At 41.8% G+C, this 22,434-nt stretch overlaps 1 protein-coding gene across 2 annotated transcripts in view; it reads right to left on the reverse strand.

Annotated features, from left to right (window-relative positions):
- The window catches only part of ASXL3 (ASXL transcriptional regulator 3), a 306,825-nt gene that overhangs the window by 227,507 nt on the left and 56,884 nt on the right, over window positions 1-22,434 (reverse strand). The window contains exon 2 of one of the 2 annotated variants that reach the window (XM_085605686.1): window positions 5,262-5,348. Coding sequence is in view for 1 of the 2 variants with exons in the window: in XM_085605685.1 (XP_085461811.1) it covers window positions 5,266-5,348 (83 nt within the window). In the remaining variant the exon portion in view is untranslated. The remainder of the gene's footprint in view (window positions 1-5,261; window positions 5,349-22,434) is intronic. The other variant, XM_085605685.1, reaches the window with a different exon arrangement.

A 22,434-nucleotide genomic window follows, 5' to 3' on the forward strand; every position in this document is an offset into this window, starting at 1 on the left:
GAAATCCACTGACAATAATGAATTGGGTGGTAGACAAGACTTTAGAGTAGAGTGTAGATTGTCAAACATGACCATCTTTCGGCAAATTACATCCAACTGTACTGGATCAACTTAAAATAAAGAAGACAGCTTCAGAATAACTATGTCATTAAGGACATTAGAATATGTATTATACCAAATTTGTGGCAGTCTAAGGTGGAACCTGGTTACATTTCATCGGCCTATCAATCCTTTTAAACACAAAGCTTTAGAAGTCATATACATGATTTGACTATGGGACATACACTATAATTAAGGACTTATTATAGGTAACACCTTACTGCCTTCACAGCCAAAATCTAGAAGGGGCAGAATAGTATGTGTTGTCACTAAAGCTGACACAAAAGATGCAATGTATTAATTCTCATTTGTAATTAAGGGTTTCAGATTAACATAGTGTCATAGTTCTTCTTTATAAATGCCTATTGGATGGACCTCTATTGATACTTGGAAGAAAATGAAACCTTATTGATAATCAAAACTAGATTAAAGGGGATGTTTATTTTTTCCATCCATGCACTGCAGCTGTTCTAGACAAACATTTTTACTGGGTCAATAATGGTTCTATACATTTTGAATTGCAAATCTTCATCACCTTTGCTATTGAAATATTTGTGACTAAGTATCCTTACAAGCAAATATAAATTTAAGTAACACTTCTATGGGTGATAAGAATAAGTGGCCTACAGTAACACTAATTATCCGTCTTCATTAAATTCCTAAAAGCTGACTATCTCTAAGTTTGTGATGGATTTGGAAACTATTTAACAGAGACAAAATCACTCAAAGTAAAAAATACTGTATCTAATAAACACAAATCAACACTCCTACTTCCAGCAAGAGTTTAAACTGTCTGTTTAAAATAAAAGGAGTCCCAAGATCCACCACACATGGAGATATTCAGCATTTAAAATATTTAAAAATATCATAAAGAACCACACTATCTGGATGCAAGAGAACTAATAAAGGGGTAACGAAATAGAAAACTATTGTCTCCAATTGTTGATAGAATAAATGCTATACTATTCACAAACAAGTTAAATAACGTGTGTGCCAGGACATTGCTGTTTTCCAGACTGAAAGACACTTTAAATAAATAAAACTACATTTTTAAGTAACATACTTCATAGAGATCCAAAGAAAATTGAAAATGGTTGAACTCTTCCACAACAAATGAACACACATTCAAATTCCAAATATCCTCAATTAGCAATGAAAGAAGCAGCAGTCCAAACAATATAACTGTGACATTCAAGCGAGAAAACGGCTGATATTGTTCCTAGAATTATGCCACTGCTTTAAATCATGTCTGCAGGGCAGCAAGACTTGTTTCTGTATATCTGTATCATTTATAACTTGAGGTAAAACAGGATACATTTCCTGACTATCCCCGTTTCAAAGTTGCCAGTTGGTGTCCTTTAAAGTTATTTGACTGTAGAGAGCTGTAATGCCCTTAACTACTAAAAGAGATACGACTACCAAAACCTTTGTGCTGAGTCCTTATGTTGGATAGTCACACTCACAAGTCCCAAGAAAATACAAAATCAGACACCCTCCTATTTACAGTATCAACATTTGACCCTGCAAGAGTTGTTAAATGTCTTAGCTAGGATCCTGATAAGCCTATGTAGTAGTAGTATTTTACTGGAGGTGTTTGAAATGCATTAAGATCAGATTATTCTCATATTATCAGAGTAAGGCGAGAGGGCTATCCAATTAATCTTATGTAAAAGCTCACAGCAAAGAGGGATGAATTAAGTGATTTCTATACCACAAGGACTTCTGAGAATACAGCCACTGAAGCACTGTCCCAATGAAATAGAAAAGCTGGTTGGGTCCATGCACTGGCAACATATGAAAAGCCTCCTTCAAGTCATCCTGAACAATCTTTTAGTAGGTGACTTTATGATAGCTTTTATCAAATCAACAGGCATGGGAAAATCTTTAATAGGTTCATGTCCTGGTACTGCATAGGCCACAAAAAAAAGATCTGTGACTAAAAGATATGGAGCAACACTGATCCGTCCCCAGGGTCAAAAGGTTAATTTCCTAAGTCATAAGATACTAGCATCTCAGAAAAGAATTGAAGTTGCTCTAAGAGTTAAATGCTCAAAGAAAAGGTTAAATGTGCTTATGTGGGAAATGGTTTGCATCATTTTTTATATTGAGGAAATGGGGGTAACCATTGAGCTCTTGACCATACTATTCCATGAAATGGCCCTTGCACAGAAATGGGTCCAGTGCTCACTGTGCCACAGAACTCTAACTGTACCTCATTAATAAAGCATAAGAAATCCAAAACTGCTTAATTGCATGCTTGTGTACCCATTTGCAGGGAACTGGACTTGGCAGTCTGGCCCAAACTGTTCTTATAGGAGCAACAACAACAAGCTGATTTGCATAGGACTGGTCTCTGTCTAGAATGGTATGGTAGGTGAAAAAATGTATCTGAAATGCAGCCCTGAGTCAGAGATGAATTCAAGCATTCCTTCCATCACTTTGTTGCGACTGAGTGGCTGTGCCTAACAGGACATTAGCAAAACACTTTGCAGCATAGCTAGGGAAAGTGAGACATGGGGGTTCTTGCTCTGAATACAGTCACTGAGAGGGCATACAGATAAGGAGATCTGTAATGAGGGTTGAATCTTGTGGACCTTCAGTGAGTCTGTTTTTAATTAAACGTGTGGGGATTTTCATAAAAATAATCTCTATAACTAATGGAGTGTTTGGATGATATACAGACTGGGAGAATGAGGAAATAACAATCAAGAAGGGGGCTTGCACGAATGTTTGGAGCACTGGCTGTAGTATGCCCCAGATGTCGAGAATAGGGAGCAAAAATACTCCACATGGTATGGACCAGCCCTACGAGACTTCTGGGAGGGAGTAGTGGCATTCATCAACAAGGTCACTGAAAGAACGATCCCATGCACCTCTCCGGCGTGTCAATTGGCGGGGTTCCCACAACCAGCCAAGCAAACAGTGACCACTAAATTTGTGGATTTTGTCCTAGTGCCCGCAAAGTGAGAGATTACAATGAAATGGAAAGCCACCAAAAGCCCTCAAGTGAATAAATGGAGGGAAGTCCTCATCCTATGGGCTGGTTATGAAAGTACAGTTTTGTTTCAAGAGATAAGGAGGGGTCGCAGCATGATAGATAATGCCAGGGATTGGGACTACTTAGTGGAATGTCTAGTAAAACCTGACACTGACTCCCCTGATAGGTCCCTACTTTCTGGCCAAGACACAGAGGAAGCCTGAACTTTGTTGGGTATGAATATGGGGTGCCCTGGGTTGCATGCTCCTCTGGGACAGCGTGAGTGGTGGCTTTCTACTGTGCAGGAGAGGTAAATAGTACTGTGTTCCTGAAATTGATGCAAGGCAGGGACTGGGTGGGATGAGAGGGAGAAATGGTAAGATAGTTTACTGTGTTAGAAGCAGGCCAAAATCCAGTCAATGTACTGTATGAACGATCATTTCTGCAAAGTACTGTTTATGACTGAACTGACGCAAATGTACAACGATTGTATAACTTCTGATTATAACTCAGTCTTTGACTGCACAGCTTATCATTGTTAAAAGCAATACAAATTTGTTTAGAAGAAAAAACACAAGGGAACATGCACTATCTTCTAATACAGGGATTAATATTAACTGCAGCCCTGGCGTCAAGGGCTCCCTCGATTTTTATAGGCATTAGAGGAACTGAAAATCCCGCAGTTTCAGGTAGCACTCAGTAGCTGCAGAAAGTTTGCCCACATTTCCAGTGTTTCCAAGATTAGTTCTATGAGTAGAGATAAAGATACAGATTATCAAGCAGCCTGTAATCTTCAAATTACCTAAAGCATTCTACAGAAGCAGCAGAGTAGGTGGGAATGTTAACTATAAATTCCCACACCTTGAAACCTTGCATACCTTTAATCTCTCAACCGACACCTGGTGCAGTTTTCAGATAACGTTTTTCTTCAGGCAACTATCCCTGCACAGTTTTTCCCCCTATCCACATTAAATGCACAAGTTTATATGAGTGTGTGCCAAGCATCATGGAGCGTGCGCAGGCAGAGATGAACTCGCTAGGTCTGGCAAGGGTAGGCAATTTGTAAGTCAGAATGTGTTGAGCAACACCAAGAGAGGAGGAGGTGCAACATAAAGGTTAAGGAAGTGCAGGGCCCGGGTCACACAAAGAGGCATGCTCAGACTCCTTTTTCATTATCCTGAAAATGCAGGCTTCTCAATGCTGATGTGGGCCCCTACATGGTGCAAGACGCCTAGTGGCTCAAAGCAAAAATCCTAACAATGCAATGCTTTTTGCAAAACAGGTAAGAGGTTTTTTAAAGGATTTAATGGCATGATAAACCTTATAAGCAGCACACATTTTCTTACATGACTTTTAATGGATTTAGTCTCTCTTGGGCCCGTCTACGAAGAGAAGGATAATATAATGTAAAAGAACTCTTTCAGAAAAATATGTCCCAGTGTGTAGTCAAACGCAATAAGCTATTTCACAGAATTTAGCTGAGACCTAATCAACTTCAAGAAGACTCCACAACCACTTCCTATAATGAAGATCACAGCACTGGGTCTTTAGAAAAGAAATTATTTATTACCAGAGGATGCATCTTTGATTGGAAAATCCCTGAATGAAGAACAGCTTTGTATGTGTAGTCTCAGGAATATGCCCAAGAGGTAGAAAGAGGGTTGAGCACAGTGGTCAGCCAGCTCTTCCAAATCCATTACTAAGCCCTTCTTACAAGATGCGGGATCCAGCAGCTGCAAGTGGGACTAGATAATGATTCTGATAAAAGTAAATTCCCGGGTAGGCTGGAATACAGGGAAGGGCACTGCAATACTGTTTAGCGACACAGCCTTAATTACAAGACAAGAGATGGCTTATTTAAATGACATTTTGCTCATAACCAAATAGAATACTTTTCATATTTTCCTTAATAGCTCCAATACCTAAATATTTAAATGTAATTCCTTACCTTCCAATCATTGTTGCCAAGGGTAGCACTTAAGAGCATTTTTCAGTAACAAGGCCAGCATAAAACAAAAGTAGTCCTAACCCCATGGCTCCACTGTAGATTATTACATTCAAGTTTAACAACAACGTTTTTAACCAAAGTGCTGTAAGAGGAGACTCACATTTTAACTATTGCTTTTGGGCATGATGAGTAAACTGGACATTTACCATGCAATATGTACAGTAACATGTTAAGTACTGACCTTGTTTCTTTTAGCCCTTCTTTCTGTATGACCGCTAATATCTGCTTTGCTGTCATAGGCGAGTTTGGATGTTTTTCTAAAGCCTGAATAATTATGGGGAGAAAAAAAACAAGAAATTACTAACCTGGCAGAATTACAGCTTCATCTGCTTTCCATAAATTGTTTGCATGCTACTGGATTGTAGTGGCTGTTAACTTTGTATGGTCAGTTCCAAGATAAAAAGAAAAATAGCTACAGTGGAATTAATTTGATATTTATGAACAATGTTGTGGATTTCAAAGAAATTCTAAACAAAGCAGAAAGCTATGATCAAGATTCACATACAATCCAAATGAACTCCGATTCAATTTCAAAGTTCATGCACTACAGTTTGCCTAAAAAGCTTACCTCGCAGGGGATCTTTAACTTCCCTTTACAGCGACTCCACTTTACAGACTGTATCAGCTGCTAAAGCAATCCCTAAAATAACTGTCCATGTTCTCCTGCCTCGTTGCAGTTCTGAGGAGTGACGGACAGAATCAGGGATAGCATGACCACCAAAACTGCTTTGCAAAGGATACTCTCCATGACAGAGCGCTGAGACGAGATGAATTATTTTGCATATCATCTTCTTTAAAATGTAACAACTACACAGGCTGCACACTACAGCTGAAGCGCGTTAACTCTTTCTCACTATGAACTCCCCAATATCCATTGTTGAAATGTCATTTTATCACTACGTGCCTCATGGCATACTAAAGTAGATCAAACAAAAATGTCTCTTGATCAATTCTGTATTTACTTATTTCCATGAATACAAATATGTGCACAAGATGTATCGAAGGAAAGTAACAGCGATACTACAATTCTCATTTTATTCTGGTTTACACATAGTGAATCCAGAAAGATTCACACTGCAAAACTTCTTTTTCAAAAACTTAATTTGAAAATTGATAAAAATTAATTCAGAGGCAAAAGGTTGCGTCACATTTGAGAACTTATATTTTGAATAGGCCTGAAAGGCCTATTTAAGATTCCTGTAAAATGGACACGTAAAAGGAAATATAGAAAAGTTGCCAACTGACAGCTCATACAATTACAAATCACTGCTTGCTGTCAGTGTATAAGGCAAACGGTCCGATGAACAAAGCCTGAATAAAGTGCTTCAACACCCATTCCTTTAATATTTTGTAAATCTGCCAGGTTATACAAGTTCAGGCTAGTCATCTTTGCTGTGGGGCTAGAGCACTGCGGAAAAATGAGGTGGGTTCAGGGGGTGGAGATGAGAACGTGCCTGTTCAAAGAAGCTAACCCAGTTTTCTCACCGCTTCCCTCATTAGATGCGTCTGCACCTCTAGTTCTCTTCCTCTCTACTAGTCACTCATCACAGGGTAAAGAGACAGTTTATCCATATTTTACACCCTCAAACCAACAAGTAAATTTAGCAACGTAGTCACAAGCCGGTGAACACTACAGACTAACAACCTAACTCAGCACACACTAAAATAACCCACATGCCCAGAGTTTAACACCCACAAAGGAGCAGAACGCCAGACTTTAACATCCTAGACCAACAGGGAGGCCTCCAGGATGTCATAACCTACTAAAAGACAAGTAAAGTGCATGGTATGTTATAATCGGATTCCTAAATACAAGCATTTCTGCCAATATCTTACACAGTCCTATACAGTATCACCACAACAGCAGTGGCATGTGTGTTAATTTTTGGGGTTCCACAATATTTAGCAAAAAGAGGACTAATTGTGCATGAGCTCTTCATACGATGCGCTGTGACATGGCCACATGACAACTGCAGGAAGATACCAGATCAGCACAAATCCACGTGAAACAATTTAACAGAGCTGGTGAGCTGACTACCAAACTAAGAAGAAAGTCAAAAGAGAGGCGAGATGGTCTGAAATCTTAACAGTCAAGTAATAAACGCTCTAGAACATCTATAGAAGTGTCACCTGACACACACATCAGCCAATTGACATTTCTAAAAACGTGTTTAAATATAACAAATGTTTTCGTCCTGTTTGTCACCTTTCAATTCGGTGTGGTGAACGTTCACATTAGCAACGTTATTCTAGGTGTTTGCTTGGAATAAGTAAAGCTTAACATCGGGTGTTTTTACACTCACAGTAACAGTTTCTCCAGCCTTGAGACAAGAAAATACAAGAAAGAGAAGGTGAGATGACAAGACTCCTTTCCATACTAACATGATAAAGGCAAACCGCAACCCTCCAGCTCGGAAAGCAGAGAAGGCATCTCTTTAGGCACACCTCTTCCCCATGTTGCAAGCATCACCATCCTAGACAGTGCTTTAAGAATCCCACCGTCCCTTTAATTGCTATGCCTGGTCCCCTCTACACTTGTATGGCACTCCATTCCTTTATAGCTAAGTCCACCTATATAAATAAATTTCTAAATAGAGGCTTGTCTTTTCCATGAGGCAGAGGTAAAATCCTACATTTAGGGTCAGTATTGTGGATTAGGAAGGCGGGGCCAAGTAATGCCTGGATATTTTTTAATTTGTTACATTATGGGTCATCGTCAGTAGCAGAACTGGAAATGCTAACAAAAGCCATCACACAACAGTGTTCAGACTTCTACATGAAAGTGGAAACGCCAGCAGTAGAAAACCCACTGAATACTGTAACAATACACGGTGAAAAAGGAAAGATTAAAATATTGTCCCCACCTCAAATCCTGGAGCCTAATATAGTCTCAATATGGGCCAAAACCGCGACTAAAAAGGTTAAAATTACTCCCTCTCTACGTACATATTTCAAGGTTAAACAAAGCCTCCCAAAAGAATTAAAAGAGTCAAGCCCACTGAAGACAGATATTACAGTGCACACACAAGAAAATACACAAGAAAATATTAACGGCAGGTATCCCGCATAGCGCCAATCGCTTTGAAGGTTTGGTAGACCTAGTACAAGATAAGGATACTGGCAATGGTGTGCACATTCCTCCTGTGACTTTGGGAGAAAATGGAATGGGAGAGGTAATAACCGATATGGGTCCAAAATCAATAGATGGAGTTAAAACTGCAGACCATCTAATGGAAACTTTGATTACAGAGATGAGGTCGAGTTTCGCTATATCTGAAAAAAAATCAACTCAGAATTCAAGGGGTTTGTGAGGCCTTAGAAACTAAGATGAATACTATTATGGAAAATGTAAGCCCAGTCGAGGCTAATGTGGAAGAGATGGATAAAAGGCTAACTACCTATGAAAAAGATACGAGGGTCCTGCCAGCCAGCGAGAAGGAATTAAGAGGGAAAATTGAGTCTTCAGAAAATCAGGCTAGACGGAACAACTTGAGACTCTTAAATATTCCAGAAGGTCAGGAAGGTGACGATATAAAACATTTCGTGGTACGTCTTTTGAAAGAAACCTTCCCATGGATCATATCTGAGGCTCTTTGTGAAGACATACAAAGGGTCCATAGAGACCCGTTTGCGAAAAGTAAAAATAGGGTGAATCCAAGGAAGATTTTAGTCAACTTCAGGACTTATGCATTAAAGGAGAGAATTTTGAGAGAGGCGATAAGTGCAGGATCCCATAAAAAGAATGACTGGTTGTTTCGAATAAGATCGGATATCTCAAAGACGACACAGGACTGTCAGTGGGAGTTATGCCAATACATGCAGGAACTAAAGACTCTGGGAGCCACTGTACAGATGAAGTTCCCGGCATCGCTGAGGATTACGTGGGATGACCACAGGCATAACATGAGGGACCCTAAGGAGGTAAAATCATTGATAAGTAGGATAAAGGCACAAAAAGTGTAAAATGCCTATAGAGTAGGGATCTCAAAGAGGCAGGATTGACCTGCCAATGAATAACGGGAGGGTTCTCTGCGGGAGGGTTGAGACAGCGGGTGGTGGGGGGTGCGGGTTTTGTATAATGTATTGCACAAAGGGTGTGGGCGCATTATGGGAAAAATCCCAAAAAAACCCGGTCCGATTCACGACAGTTACAGGTAAAAGTGAATTCATCATCTTAGAATATGGGAGTTAATATACTCTCATGGAATGTGAATGGTCTGAGAGTTAGAGCTAGAAGACAAAGGGTTTTAGACTACCTTAGTAATAAAAAGTGTGACATAATAATTCTTCAAGAAACTCACCTTTTGGAAACTGAATGGGGGGATATAATGAAAACCCAACGCTGGGTAGACTCCTATTTGAACTGAGCACGCATGCTGTGTCAAGGGGGTAATTATTATTTTTAAAAGTTCAGCGAAAGTCACCATAGAATCGTACAAGACCGATATAAAAGGGGAGATGGGCTGTGGGGAACATCCGTATAAACGGAAGATCATTGGCCATAGCAGGGTATTATGGACCGAATGTAGATGACCCCTCAGCTTTGCAGTCCCTCAATGCATACCTCCTAGATGCGCCTGGGCCTATTATCCTTTTATAATATTAATCGACCCCAAACAAGATAGGAGTCCCCCGAAAAAATATCCCCACTTTACCAACAAGCATTTGCAATGCAATAGGTCTCGCATTTATGCAGTTTGAGCTATTGTCATTGTAAATGACAATGCCCTTTATTTATGTTTTGGTTTTCAAACATAAATAAAAGGCATTGTCATTTCCAATGCCAATAGCTTAAACTCGCATAAATGCGAGACCTATTGCATTGCAAATGCTTGTTTGTGTATATCCTGGTTATGGCCATAATTGTTTACTGTACTAAATCACGCTGGAAAGCGAACGCTGTTAGTGGCCTCCCATTTCCGGAGCATTGCATCGGTTTAAAGGCCTTTCCTAGCGCCTCACATTGCTCAAAAGTGAGGGATTTCAAATAGTTATTACTATTATTAATAAGATGTATAGAGCGCTGCTACCCAACCAAGGGTTTCCCAGCGCTACGTCACGGTAGAAGTACCCAGGGTCACCCTAATGGCTGCTCCTGAAATCCATGATATAAAGAGCCAGGGTTTAATCCTCCTGTGGAACTCATCTGTTTCCATAGACTGTGTGGGTTGTTTTACTCGTGTTAAAGTTTCACTCAGCGTGTTCAACATTTGTCAATGAGATGCCACTCAAACACAAGCTGAAGCCAATGAAATGTCACACAGAAGCAATCTTGAAACTTGGCAGCTCTGATTGGTGCATGGAAAGCGTCACTGTGACTGTTGCAGTGACGTGGGAAGAGTGCCATGGGCTTTAATATAAGCAAGTAATATGGGTTTGGTGGAGAAAGTAGCCATACTCTGGGCGCACAGGGCCTTTGGCACTATTATAGTTCTGCACTATTGACAGTTACGCTCTGTAGTGTGCACAAGGACATGTCAGAGAAGAGGCCCCTCTCCTAGAGAGCTGTCACTCACACCTACACTTTACTCTATCCCGTGTCACCAAGTCAAGTGACCTGGCTAATACAAGGGACTTTAGGTGGACGTGCCCATGACACCCTTGCTAGGTCACTGCAGTAGGCAGTAGTCGCAGTAATGTTTCAGTGCCAGCAATTCAGGCCAACCACTCTGTACATAATTGTGAGATGATATGAGACTGCGCATAGGGAAATATGAACGTCATCAGAGACCACAGCGTAATTGATTGTAGGACCAATAAGTGAGCACTTGAGGGCGCTGCAAGATTACTCATCTCTGCTGTAATCAGACCGGCCGGCGATGGAAAGTAAACAAATTCGAGGTCTCCCTGTACCCCAATTTTTAACTGAATCTGAGCCTGGGAATAGGGTAATATAGGCGTCATCAGGGGACCATAGCTTTATTGATTATAGTACCAAATAGTGAGCACGTGAGGGCGCTGCAAGATTACTTATCTTTGCTGAAATCCGACCAGCCTGCGGGGGAAAGTAAATAAACTCGAGATGGCCAGATAAAACCACGTCAAATAAAAACAAGCACGCTGCAAATGACACGTCAAATAAAAACAAGCACGCTGCAAATGACAAAAAAAAATGCTTGTTTAAAGTATGGAAGGCTGATTTGAGCTTAAGAGCTGCAGATCAACACAGCAGCAGGTGTTTGTCTCACTGAGCAACCCTTCAAACATTGGCTGCAAATGGCAGGAATTGTTCAAACAAGAAAGTCTTTAGATTCTTCCAGTGATGGAAGAGGGATAGGGGAGATTCCTGGGGGACTCCTCCCATGGTATGCCCGCAGCCCAATCAATGGAGAGCTACAGCCGGCCACAAAAAAAAAAGCGATTGCGAAACTGAAAGCGATTGCTTTTGAAAACAAAGCCTTGAGTGGTGCGCGCACGCGCGCGCCATATGGTTTCAATTATTGCGTCTGTGTCTGGGCACGATAATTGAAACCATATGGCACAAATGCACCAATAGGCCATGGGCTGAGCAATGCGCCCGCCTTTGGCCTATTGTGTGCTATTTTAAAAACGAACACGCAGGCAAAGACCAATAGCAGGCCACAAAAGTAAAAACACACGCACGAGCGTGTACAATTCCAGGGTCCATTTCAGAACCCCGGACAAAAGGACTCTCGCCTGCGCGAGCACTGCTGTGCAGTGCAACGCAGGGCGCGAGCCCTAAAATGGAGGAGCTGGCTTAAGATTTACGTGGATGACTTAGGTTTAATAGATATATGGAGAGGTAAGGGTGAAAAAAGTCATCTGTTTACGTTTAAGAATAAAAAACTGGGGCACTCCTCTAGAATCGACTATTTCTTAATTGATAAAGCACTAGCGGGCGAAGTAAAGAAGGATAGACATCTCCCAGAACACCTATCGGATCACTCTGCAGTATTGATGGAGATTAAACTCCCGAACTGCCCGAACTGCCAAGCCATGCCTTCCCTGGACCGGGAACAAGCTTCCTAGGACCGGTTTCTGGCATTTCATGGCTTGGCAGTTCGGGCTGGACTGTTCCCATGAGGCACAGGGTCAGACTGATTTGCATATGGCCATGTCTGAACTGGGGTGGCAGAGTGGGCTAAAGAACGGTGATGGATCAAACCCAGATCTGTTGACTGGGTGTGAGTGTTTGATTGGTTCTGATGCTCCGTCCATCACCACCCCCTTTTGTACCGCTTTGTTCGCCATAAGTTGGCAGGGTATGCTCAGACGTGAGTCCCTTGCTCACTTTGCCACTGGATTCAAGCAAGCCTGGCTGAAGACGGCTGAAATGCCAGAAACCGGTCCTAGGAAGCTTGTTTCCGGTCCAGGGAAGGCATGGCTTGGCAGTTCGGGCTGGACTGTTCCCATGAGGCACAGGGTCAGACTGATTTGCATATGGCCATGTCTGAACTGGTGTGGCAGAGTGGGCTAAAGAACGGTGATGGATCAAACCCAGATCTGTTGACTGGGTGTGAGTGTTTGATTGGTTCTGATGCTCCGTCCATCATCACCCCCTTTTGTACCGCTTTGTTCGCTATAAGTTGGCAGGGTATGCTCAGACGTGAGTCTCTTGCTCACTTTGCCACTGGATTCAAGCAAGCCTGGCTGAAGACGGCTGAAATGCCAGAAACCGGTCCTAGGAAGCTTGTTTCCGGTCCAGGGAAAGCATGGCTTGGCAGTTCGGGCTGGACTGTTCCCATGAGGCACAGGGTCAGACTGATTTGCATATGGCCATGTCTGAACTGGGGTGGCAGAGTGGGCTAAAGAACGGTGATGGATCAAACCCAGATCTGTTGACTGGGTGTGAGTGTTTGACTGGTTCTGATGCTCCGTCCATCACCACCCCCTTTTGTACCGCTTTGTTCGCCATAAGTTGGCAGGGTATGCTCAGGCGTGAGTCCCTTGCTCACTTTGCCACTGGATTCAAGCAAGCCTGGCTGAAGACGGCTGAAATGCCAGAAACCGGTCCTAGGAAGCTTGTTTTCGGTCCAGGGAAGGCATGGCTTGGCAGTTCGGGCTGGACTGTTCCCATGAGGCACAGGGTCAGACTGATTTGCATATGGCCATGTCTGAACTGGGGTGGCAGAGTGGGCTAAAGAACGGTGATGGATCAAACTCAGATCTGTTGACTGGGTGTGAGTGTTTGATTGGTTCTGATGCTCCGTCCATCACCACCCCCTTTTGTACCGCTTTGTTCGCCATAAGTTGGCAGGGTATGCTCAGACGTGAGTCCCTTGCTCACTTTGCCACTGGATTCAAGCAAGCCTGGCTGAAGACGGCTGAAATGCCAGAAACCGGTCCTAGGAAGCTTGTTTGCGGTCCAGGGAAGGCATGGCTTGGCAGTTCGGGCTGGACTGTTCCCATGAGGCACAGGGTCAGACTGATTTGCATATGGCCATGTCTGAACTGGGGTGGCCGAGTGGGCTAAAGAACGGTGATGGATCAAACCCAGATCTGTTGACTGGGTGTGAGTGTTTGATTGGTTCTGATGCTCCGTCCATCACCACCCCCTTTTGTACCGCTTTGTTCGCCATAAGTTGGCAGGGTATGCTCAGACGTGAGTCCCTTGCTCACTTTGCCACTGGATTCAAGCAAGCCTGGCTGAAGACGGCTGAAATGCCAGAAACCGGTCCTAGGAAGCTTGTTTCCGGTCCAGGGAAGGCATGGCTTGGCAGTTCGGGCTGGACTGTTCCCATGAGGCACAGGGTCAGACTGATTTGCATATGGCCATGTCTGAACTGGGGTGGCAGAGTGGGCTAAAGAACGGTGATGGATCAAACCCAGATCTGTTGACTGGGTGTGAGTGTTTGATTGGTTCTGATGCTCCGTCCATCACCACCCCCTTTTGTACCGCTTTGGTATTGTCCACAACAGGTCTTTAAACAATAGACACTTACAGCGAGCTATAGGCGAAATCCAAAAATTGAAAAACACACCTGTCAACATAAAACGCAATCTCAGTAAAAAGCTTGAATGTTCAGAATGCCATGAATTTGAATCCCAGCAAAGCACCTTCAACATTTAATGCTAAGGTAGGTAAATTGAAGTACCAATAATTTGGTAATAGCAACATTTGTTATAAGTAGTGCTTAGAAACAGCAGACATATTTAAGGAGCTTTATATATGAACAAGTTTTATTAAGTGTAGACCCTTCCCCTAAAGGCCAAAGCTTTGTTGTTCTTGTGCTTCCTAGATAGGTTTGCCTTACAAGTATCAATACAATAATCGATCAGACATACAGTAAGCCAGCACAAAAGAAGCAAACAAAAAAGAATGAGACCGAAATAATGATAAACTAGTTAATGAAAGAAGCCTATACACAGGGAAAACAAGCTTGAGAATGCGAGCTATTCAAAACGCACAGTTTCAGCCCACCCTACATAATGGGAAAGAAGCAACCCACAATACAAAACGTGAAGGCACGCCCTTGATGCATGTAAAACGTACAGATTCAGCAACTTTTAGAAGGTAAACTGGAGGAAAATGGTCAAATAAAAAGGAAGCATTCAACGAAACACATGGAGTTGCAAAAAACAAAGTCGGTAAAGACTTTTCCGAGAAAGGCAAAACAATACTTTTTAAAATAAAAAGAAATAAGTGTCAAATATGAAATGGCGCTCTAAGGGTGTTCTTGAGATGAATGCGCTCAAGAAAAAAAATAAGGCTCCAGGCTGCGAAAATAATGTTTGCTGAATTAACCGAGGAGATAATAAATCTTGAGAGGGATAATTAACTGAGTGGTTTACAGATTAAATCTCTCACCAAAGAAAACATTACAAGGAGAATGTAAACGTGGAACTAAACTATCTTTTTGATAGTGAAACGCTTGAGGCGGGATGAGCAATTTATAGGAAAATCTGCAGAACGATGTGCAAGAGCAGAGGTGAGCTTCCTGTCGAACTTGTGCAGCAGGAATAAGAATAAGAGCAATGACAACATTAAGGTATAAACCAGCGAGTGTTGGTTGGAATAATAAGGGAAACAGCATTGCTAGAGTAGCAAAAAGGAGAGGAATCAGTGGTGCTTTTAAAAGCAGAGCACAATGAAAAGCTAAAAGGAGCAGATTCCCTGATAAAAACTATCAAACAGACGAGCCTCTGTAGGAGCAAGTCCAATTATTTGTGTTCACAGGGTTTTGATGTAATGAGAGCGAGGGCACCTGGAACCAAAGAGACCAGGAAACTGGGGCACTCATTCAACAGTGGATCAGTGGACAGTAATCCAAAGGCTGGAGGAGACCGGAATCAAGGGTACGGCTCTCACTTGCATTACATTGTAACTACACAATAGAACAAATATTATACATACTCTTCTGTTCTCTTCTAAACCATACAGCATTAAAGCAGGAGCCCCCAAGGCTCAATCGTCTCACCCATGCTTTTCAACATCTACTCGAAATCATTACCAGATCTGATGAATGGTTTACACTTCACCTGCTACAGCTACGTAAATGACACACACATGCTTCTGAAATTGGAAAGCACAAAGGATATTGGACATAAACTATTTTTAGAGGTCTCCAGCCCATTAACCTATTGATGACCTGGAGCTACCACAAATTAAATGCCTCCAAAACTGAAATACTGAACTGTGGCAACTGTAAAACCTATGATGCTCTCTGCACCTGGCCTGATGATCTAGGACCAACACCAAAAATATCTAAGGAGGTACAAAAGCTCATTAGATATTTAGATAAAAATTACCATGGACGCCAAGTTGACAATGGATGCACGAGTGGATAAGGCAGCCAAATAAAGGTGTCATGCAATGAAAACACTGCAACAAATCTTCCCACGTCTAGGATTCTCTGGCAAGGTTCAAGCTACCATTTCTCTTGCCCCCTCATAACTGGATTACGCTAATGGACTGTATCACTGCTCACCTTTGTCAACAATGAGATTACACAGAATTCAGAATGCGGCTGCTAGACTCTTCCTACATGTAAAGCCACAAGCACATATATCCCCTGCCTTAAGGGTCCAACACTGGTTACCAGTTGCCAGAAGATTCGTCTTTAATCTTCTTTATTTCTTACACAAAGCAATAAATGACAAAGGACTACTTTTCATCAGGAAGAAAATCAAAAAATACACACAAAAAAGGAACATATGCTTGAGAATGACTCCCTGCCTCAAAAGTCATACATACAAGAATAAAAACATGGGTGGGGCATCTTTCTCTGTCAAACAGCCAGTTTATGAAATTTGCAACTGAAAAACACAATTTCCACTCAAAACCATCACAGCTTCAGAAGACTGGTCAAGAACGGGCTCTGCCCCATATGACAACTATACTCACAACGCAACAGTGTACCACATTAGTATAGTCAGACATGACAAACTATGCTTCTCACGGTATGGAGAGGAGGCTGTTGTTAGACATGTGCCATTGTACTTTGAAGTATGCTTCCTGTTATTAGCATATACATTTATATAAGGGGGAAAATGATATATTACACCACAAGATACATGTGTATATTAGACCATGTCATAATTGCTGCTTCTGTGTACGTATAGCTGCATATATCGAGGGGTTTATACCTTCATGGATGTATAAGTTAATTTGAAAAACAAATTGCATACTTCACCTCAAGATAAATATGCACATCAGACCATGTAAATATTGTTATATATTTGTATATTTATAGAGTTCCCACTAGTTGCAATGGATCCCACACGTATATATACGGTGATATATACATTTCTTATTTATGCCACATATTTTGCACTTTCCTCATATGTTTACAGTGCACTTGCACTTTATGCATTTATCTGTATAAGGCACATCCATGGCTTCTTTTAATTACTCATTCTTTTGTTTGCTATGTTGGATAATAGCTAACTACATGTGATGAATTGAGTAATCAATTTTTGCACTTGCACATTATTGAATCGTACTTTTCTTTTTGCAGTATGAGCTAATCAAGTTGACATCAATATTGAATCTTAATATGTATTCTGGATGTTTAATTTATACTGCTTTCATGAGACATATTAGAGGAAACCGCATTTTTGCAATAGGATTTTAGTCCAACACTGTTTTGCACATATAATATTTGCTATTTTTATTATTTGGCGTGATTTCCACTGTTTTGACAAACTACAGGGTGTCAATGTCAACATTTAAGGCACATTACCAGCCTGCAAACAAAATATTTTCAGGTCCGTAATTTTAAGTCTCAATGTATGCGGAGTATGTCTTTTAGCTCTATCTTGCAAGGGGAATATTCCAATCAATTTCACCCAATCAATATTTATTGGTGTCATATGTCCCGGCGTGCAATGTGATCAAGACTGCGGCAACACGTTTGAAACACGTAATGCTGGGAACTTGCCATGAGATTTGGATTTGATTTTGCCATTTGAAGATGGAATAAAGCACTCTATTATTTTTCAAACTGCACGTCTGTACCTGTTTTTTCGCTAGGGGGTGGGGGGGGATGTGTATGTGCCCACCTCCTTTTTCGATGGGACCATCCAGGTAAGGACCGCAACACGCAGATACCTTTGTTCAGTCCCTCCTTTCCTTTCTTGGACTCAGCTTTCGGACTACTATGAGCTCTCAAGCATCCTTCTCAAATAGCACCTTCGTTTTTTAGCCATGCCACCCAACTAACAGGCATACACAACCACTACTTATTAAGACAATTTACTACTTTCCCTTTCAAATTCATTCCAATCTTTCTATCCCCACTGTATACAGTACTAACACAAATGAAAATCAAGAGCACACACCTAACACAACTACTGCTCACAAAACAAAACACTTATAACTAATCGACTAATTATAAAACTAATCTTGGATTACGGAGTACAGTGCTACTCACCGCAAAGCGCTTCACGCCTCACCAAGGTTAGTAAGCACTATATAAATACAATTTACAACATGGGGCAGCAGAAAAGATGGTGGTTCAAACCTAGCACCTATTCAAAACTCTCAGAAAAAGAAAGTTAGTACATTAACTAGGAGGCACATTTTGCTTTGACAATATTTGAATTTTCTATAGTTGGCAACATTAAACATTTTTAAACGACTACTACTCTTTCTGATGCAGTGCTGAAGGTAGTGCTGTATTGGCAATGCCCGAGGAGCAGCACTTTGGAGCCCACCTTGTCTTTAAACAGTATCGCTGAGAGCCACTAGGTCACAGTGTGGCAAGCAACAGATCAACAGTGGAAATAGAGGAGATACAGGGCGGAGTGCAGTTTCTTTTTATAGTCTCACATATAGTGCTGGAATATCATGTTCAACCCAACCAACTACCTCGTTATTCCGAAGGATCTGACGCATTCAGACATTATTTATATGCCTACCTTTTACGTCTCTGATGAGAGCATTAAAAAAGTTTTTTAAGTGCCTTATGTATTACGACATTTTAAAAATGCTGCCTCCTTCTCAAGACGCTGACTGCAATGTGGCACAAAATTAACAGACTCAATGCTTCAAAGATGAGTATATTAAGAAATATTTTGTGTCATTGTGTCTGCTACCCATTTCAGAAAACTCTGCTGCCCCACTGGCTCTTACCATCTTCCAGCAGAGAACAAAGAGAAAACGACCTTTCGTGTCTGAACGAGTGTCACACAGAGCTGAATTAGACAAGCATTGTACTCATGGTACAGTCATTTCTTTTAACAGTGGCTTTTAAAAGCTTTAAATATGGCAAACCAATATTCCAAACGTGGAATATCCATGAAGAGTGAGTGAGCAAACAGACAAAAAGGACACACCGACAGCTAGAATGAACCCATCTCCCTCCCTCACAACCACACTGTCACGGCGCACCAGGAAGTAAGATGCAACAGTTAACTTGTTTTGAGTTAGGTCAGGTGAGGTTCATGTTCATTTCTTACCATTACCTCATCAAATGCACAGGTTGAAGAGGTGCTGTGCTAAATCAGAAGAGTACATGGCACTAATGCCTGGCTTCTTTTCTTTAGTGTTGGACACTGTTTTGTGCTGGGTTTCTGAGTAACTTAAATAATTAAATACAATGAGCACCCTGAGTTAACTCGTAGGTCACAGACCACTTGTGCCTGCATTCGTCTCAGGCGTGTCCTTGTGTTCTGCATACAAGCCAACCCTTCCAAACCAGTCTGTATTTCTGGATCATGGGCCTTACCGCCCATCACCAGATCTGCACTGTCCGCTCCCACTAACCACAAGGGATGCAGGACTTATCTGAAATACGTGAATGAGGGACACCAAGCTGAAGAACACAATCAAACTAGTTGAAGGAGCTTAGTAACCATACTGCCTCATAAATCTTTTGAGAGTTTAAAAAACACAAAAAAGACCAATAACCCCCCTAATGGAGAGGTCTACCACCTCAAAAGAAACCATTGCTTTAGAAAAAACCGCCCCCTACTCGGGAAGTAAAAAAAGAATCAGTCACAGGAGCACCCAAATCAATGCAGAATTCCCTGCACATGGATAGTTTTAACACGATCATCTGTAGTAAAGGAAGTGCTCAGACAGCCTCCACCTGAGGAGGCAAAACATTCTCACTGGCACAGAGCTCTATTGGATGCAGGCAGATGCCAGCAGACATCTGGAAGAGCAGTCTGTGAGCAGCGAGGAGATGACACAACTAACTCAATGACACATATGTGGACCTGACTCAGGATGTGTTCTTAAAGGAGAGAAGTGCAAAGGGAATGATTTATGTATTATTTATTTATACGTTTTATATATCGCTAGCTAGACCCGAAGTTATCAGAGCGCTTTACATGATCGTGAACAGAAATACAGTAAATCAGGCACACACTCACAAATGATGTGAGAATTCAACAGATAATAGTAAACAACAAAGAGAATAAAAGTAATACCAAAAACAAGAGAAGCAATTCGAGAGGATCTAATAGGCAGCATAAACAAATAAGCAGCCGACTATGATCGTAGGGACTAGACCTGTACACGCGATAATTAACCAAGATCAGGAATCAAGAATGTAAAGTATTTGTTGGGTAGGAGGAGTTTCAGGTTTCTTTTGAAGCAAGGGAAGGAGGGGTTGCATCGAAGGTCGCAAGGTAGAGAGTTCCATATGCTTGAAGCAGTTTCCGGAAAAAGAGCGAGACTTGGTTGCTGATTTCTTTAGATTGGGAGGTATGAGCAAAAGTTGGAGCTTCTCAAAGATCTGGTAGTTCCCGCTTTCGTCATCTTGTTTTCTAGGTAGTTGGGTGTGTTTGAGAGAAGTGTTTTGTGGAGGATGCAGGCAGTCTTGTAAGCATGTACGGGGGCGAGGGGAGCATGTAGACTTTTTTACCTGCTGCTCTGTTAAGAGGCAAAATTCTGTTACTTATCACGAATGACAATCTAATCATTGACTGACTACTGTGCTCTGATCCAAAATCTGGCATTTATACCACAGTAATGCCTGAAGGATACAGGCACTGCCAACTTCAATGTATGCTGCCCTGTAGGCTGATACAAAATACCAATGACATGTCCAGTAAGCAATGACTTAATTGGACTGACCTAAAGAACTTTATTTGCTTCACATATTATCCACAAAAGACTTTAACAAGCACTGGTAAAGGTAAAAGATTTGACATTTGTACGGAGAGAGATCAGGCAACAGAGTACAAATGCCCTAACAATTGGGGCTTAAGAATGCTTACATTCCCTGCAGCATAGGGGAGCAAGTTCACAGACAAAAGCATTTGAAAAATCAATGGTACAGAAAAAAGGATTTCTTTTCTGTAGCATCTATTTTTCAGATGCTTTTGTCAATGCTTGCCCGCAATGCCAGTGGACTGCTCACCAAATGATTTCAGATGTAAGCTAGTCCCTTAACAACGAACAGAAAAAACAGGGAACCTGTGGACTGATACAAAATTTAACTGATTATGTCTAAAGTCAATAGCTGAAGGTTGTCAGAAAGGTTAGGAAAGATTTGTTAACACAGTACCTTTACCAAGCATGCTGGTTTAGACTCTCTTTTAAGCTCATAAGAAGGCAGACTTAGCGATCGTAAAGGACGGGATCATGGAAGCTAGGCTGGTTCTCACTTCCAGGTTGTGTGGTGGGCTTCTCGGGCCTTGTGGGTCAGTTTTCTTTTCCTTGTATGTATGACCCGACTGCTCTATGCACAGTGCACGGATACCCTGATGGGCCATGTTCATGCTTTAAAAAACTCCGCAATTAAATAAATTACCATAAAGAGCCAGTGCAGGCACTGAGTCGGTGTCTGGCAACATCCTCTCCCAATTGTTTGAGGCTACTTTGCTTTAGTTAGTCACTCAGCAATTGAGAGTCCTTCCTTTTATTTTTACCTTTCTCGGTTCCCCCGCCTTCTTCTCCTCTGAAACCCTCAGCCTTTACCCCTCTGCTTACCGTTTACACATTTGTGCCTACTAGCGTCATTACCTGTGTTTACTGCTGCTCTCCATCTCCGTGGAACATTCGTTGCATTTGTACCAGCTCCTGTGTTAACCTCTGCAAACATTCTGATGAAATGGCATACTGCTTCACTCCATTCTGGCAGTTCGAGATGCTCTCCCCCTCGCCTTCAGGCCTTATTTCTGGCATAATTGGGACTAGTCAGAGTGTATGTCATCACTGTGAGAAGTTGGCCTGATGTATGATGTCACTAGTTCTAGTGTACACCTTATATCAGTCCAAACAACCCTTATGGTGATTGGTTGTAAAGTCAACCTTATAGACCAGCTATCCTAGTGGTAGCATGGACAAGAGCAGTCTTAGGCTAAACTCTGAATGGCATGTGAAGCCAGCTGTGATACCATATATAATCCCTTGAATACCAAATGAAAGGACACCACAACAGATATATATAAAATAAAGTGTATTTATTCTAGTCAAACCCTCAGCACTCTTTATGAGATTCGAGGTAAGTACAACACAGTCTTATTTAAGCATACATTAAGTCACACAGGTAAGTAATACAGTTAGGCCCTAGGGGCCATGCAAACCATATACTAAAGAAGTGAAATAAGGACCACTGTCACGGAAACAGGATAGGCCTAGGCATGGGAATCGCTGGGGCTACACTATACTACCAACAGTTAGGAAGTGGGAGGCCCACGGGATTCAGGTGCAGAGTGGAAACACTCATGCGTAATGCGTATAATCGATAGAAATAGTACTGTTTAGAATTAAGCAGTTTTAGGACACTTCTGGAGTAGCTAGGAAGTCGAGACTTGAGAACTAGACACTAGGATAGTCAATACCCTGATGAGCACCGGAGTACCCAAGTTACCTAGCCCACGGGCTGCGGGTGCATAGGTGTGAACTTGCGTCGGGTTTCGTCGTCGACTCCTATGGATGCCTGAAGGAAAGATGCTGACAGGCAGTCAGTGAAGAGTGTCCGGTGGATCCCAAGGC

Source organism: Triturus cristatus, chromosome 5_1 (assembly GCF_964204655.1).
Source record: "Triturus cristatus chromosome 5_1, aTriCri1.1, whole genome shotgun sequence".
Classification (NCBI taxonomy): domain Eukaryota; kingdom Metazoa; phylum Chordata; class Amphibia; order Caudata; family Salamandridae; genus Triturus; species Triturus cristatus.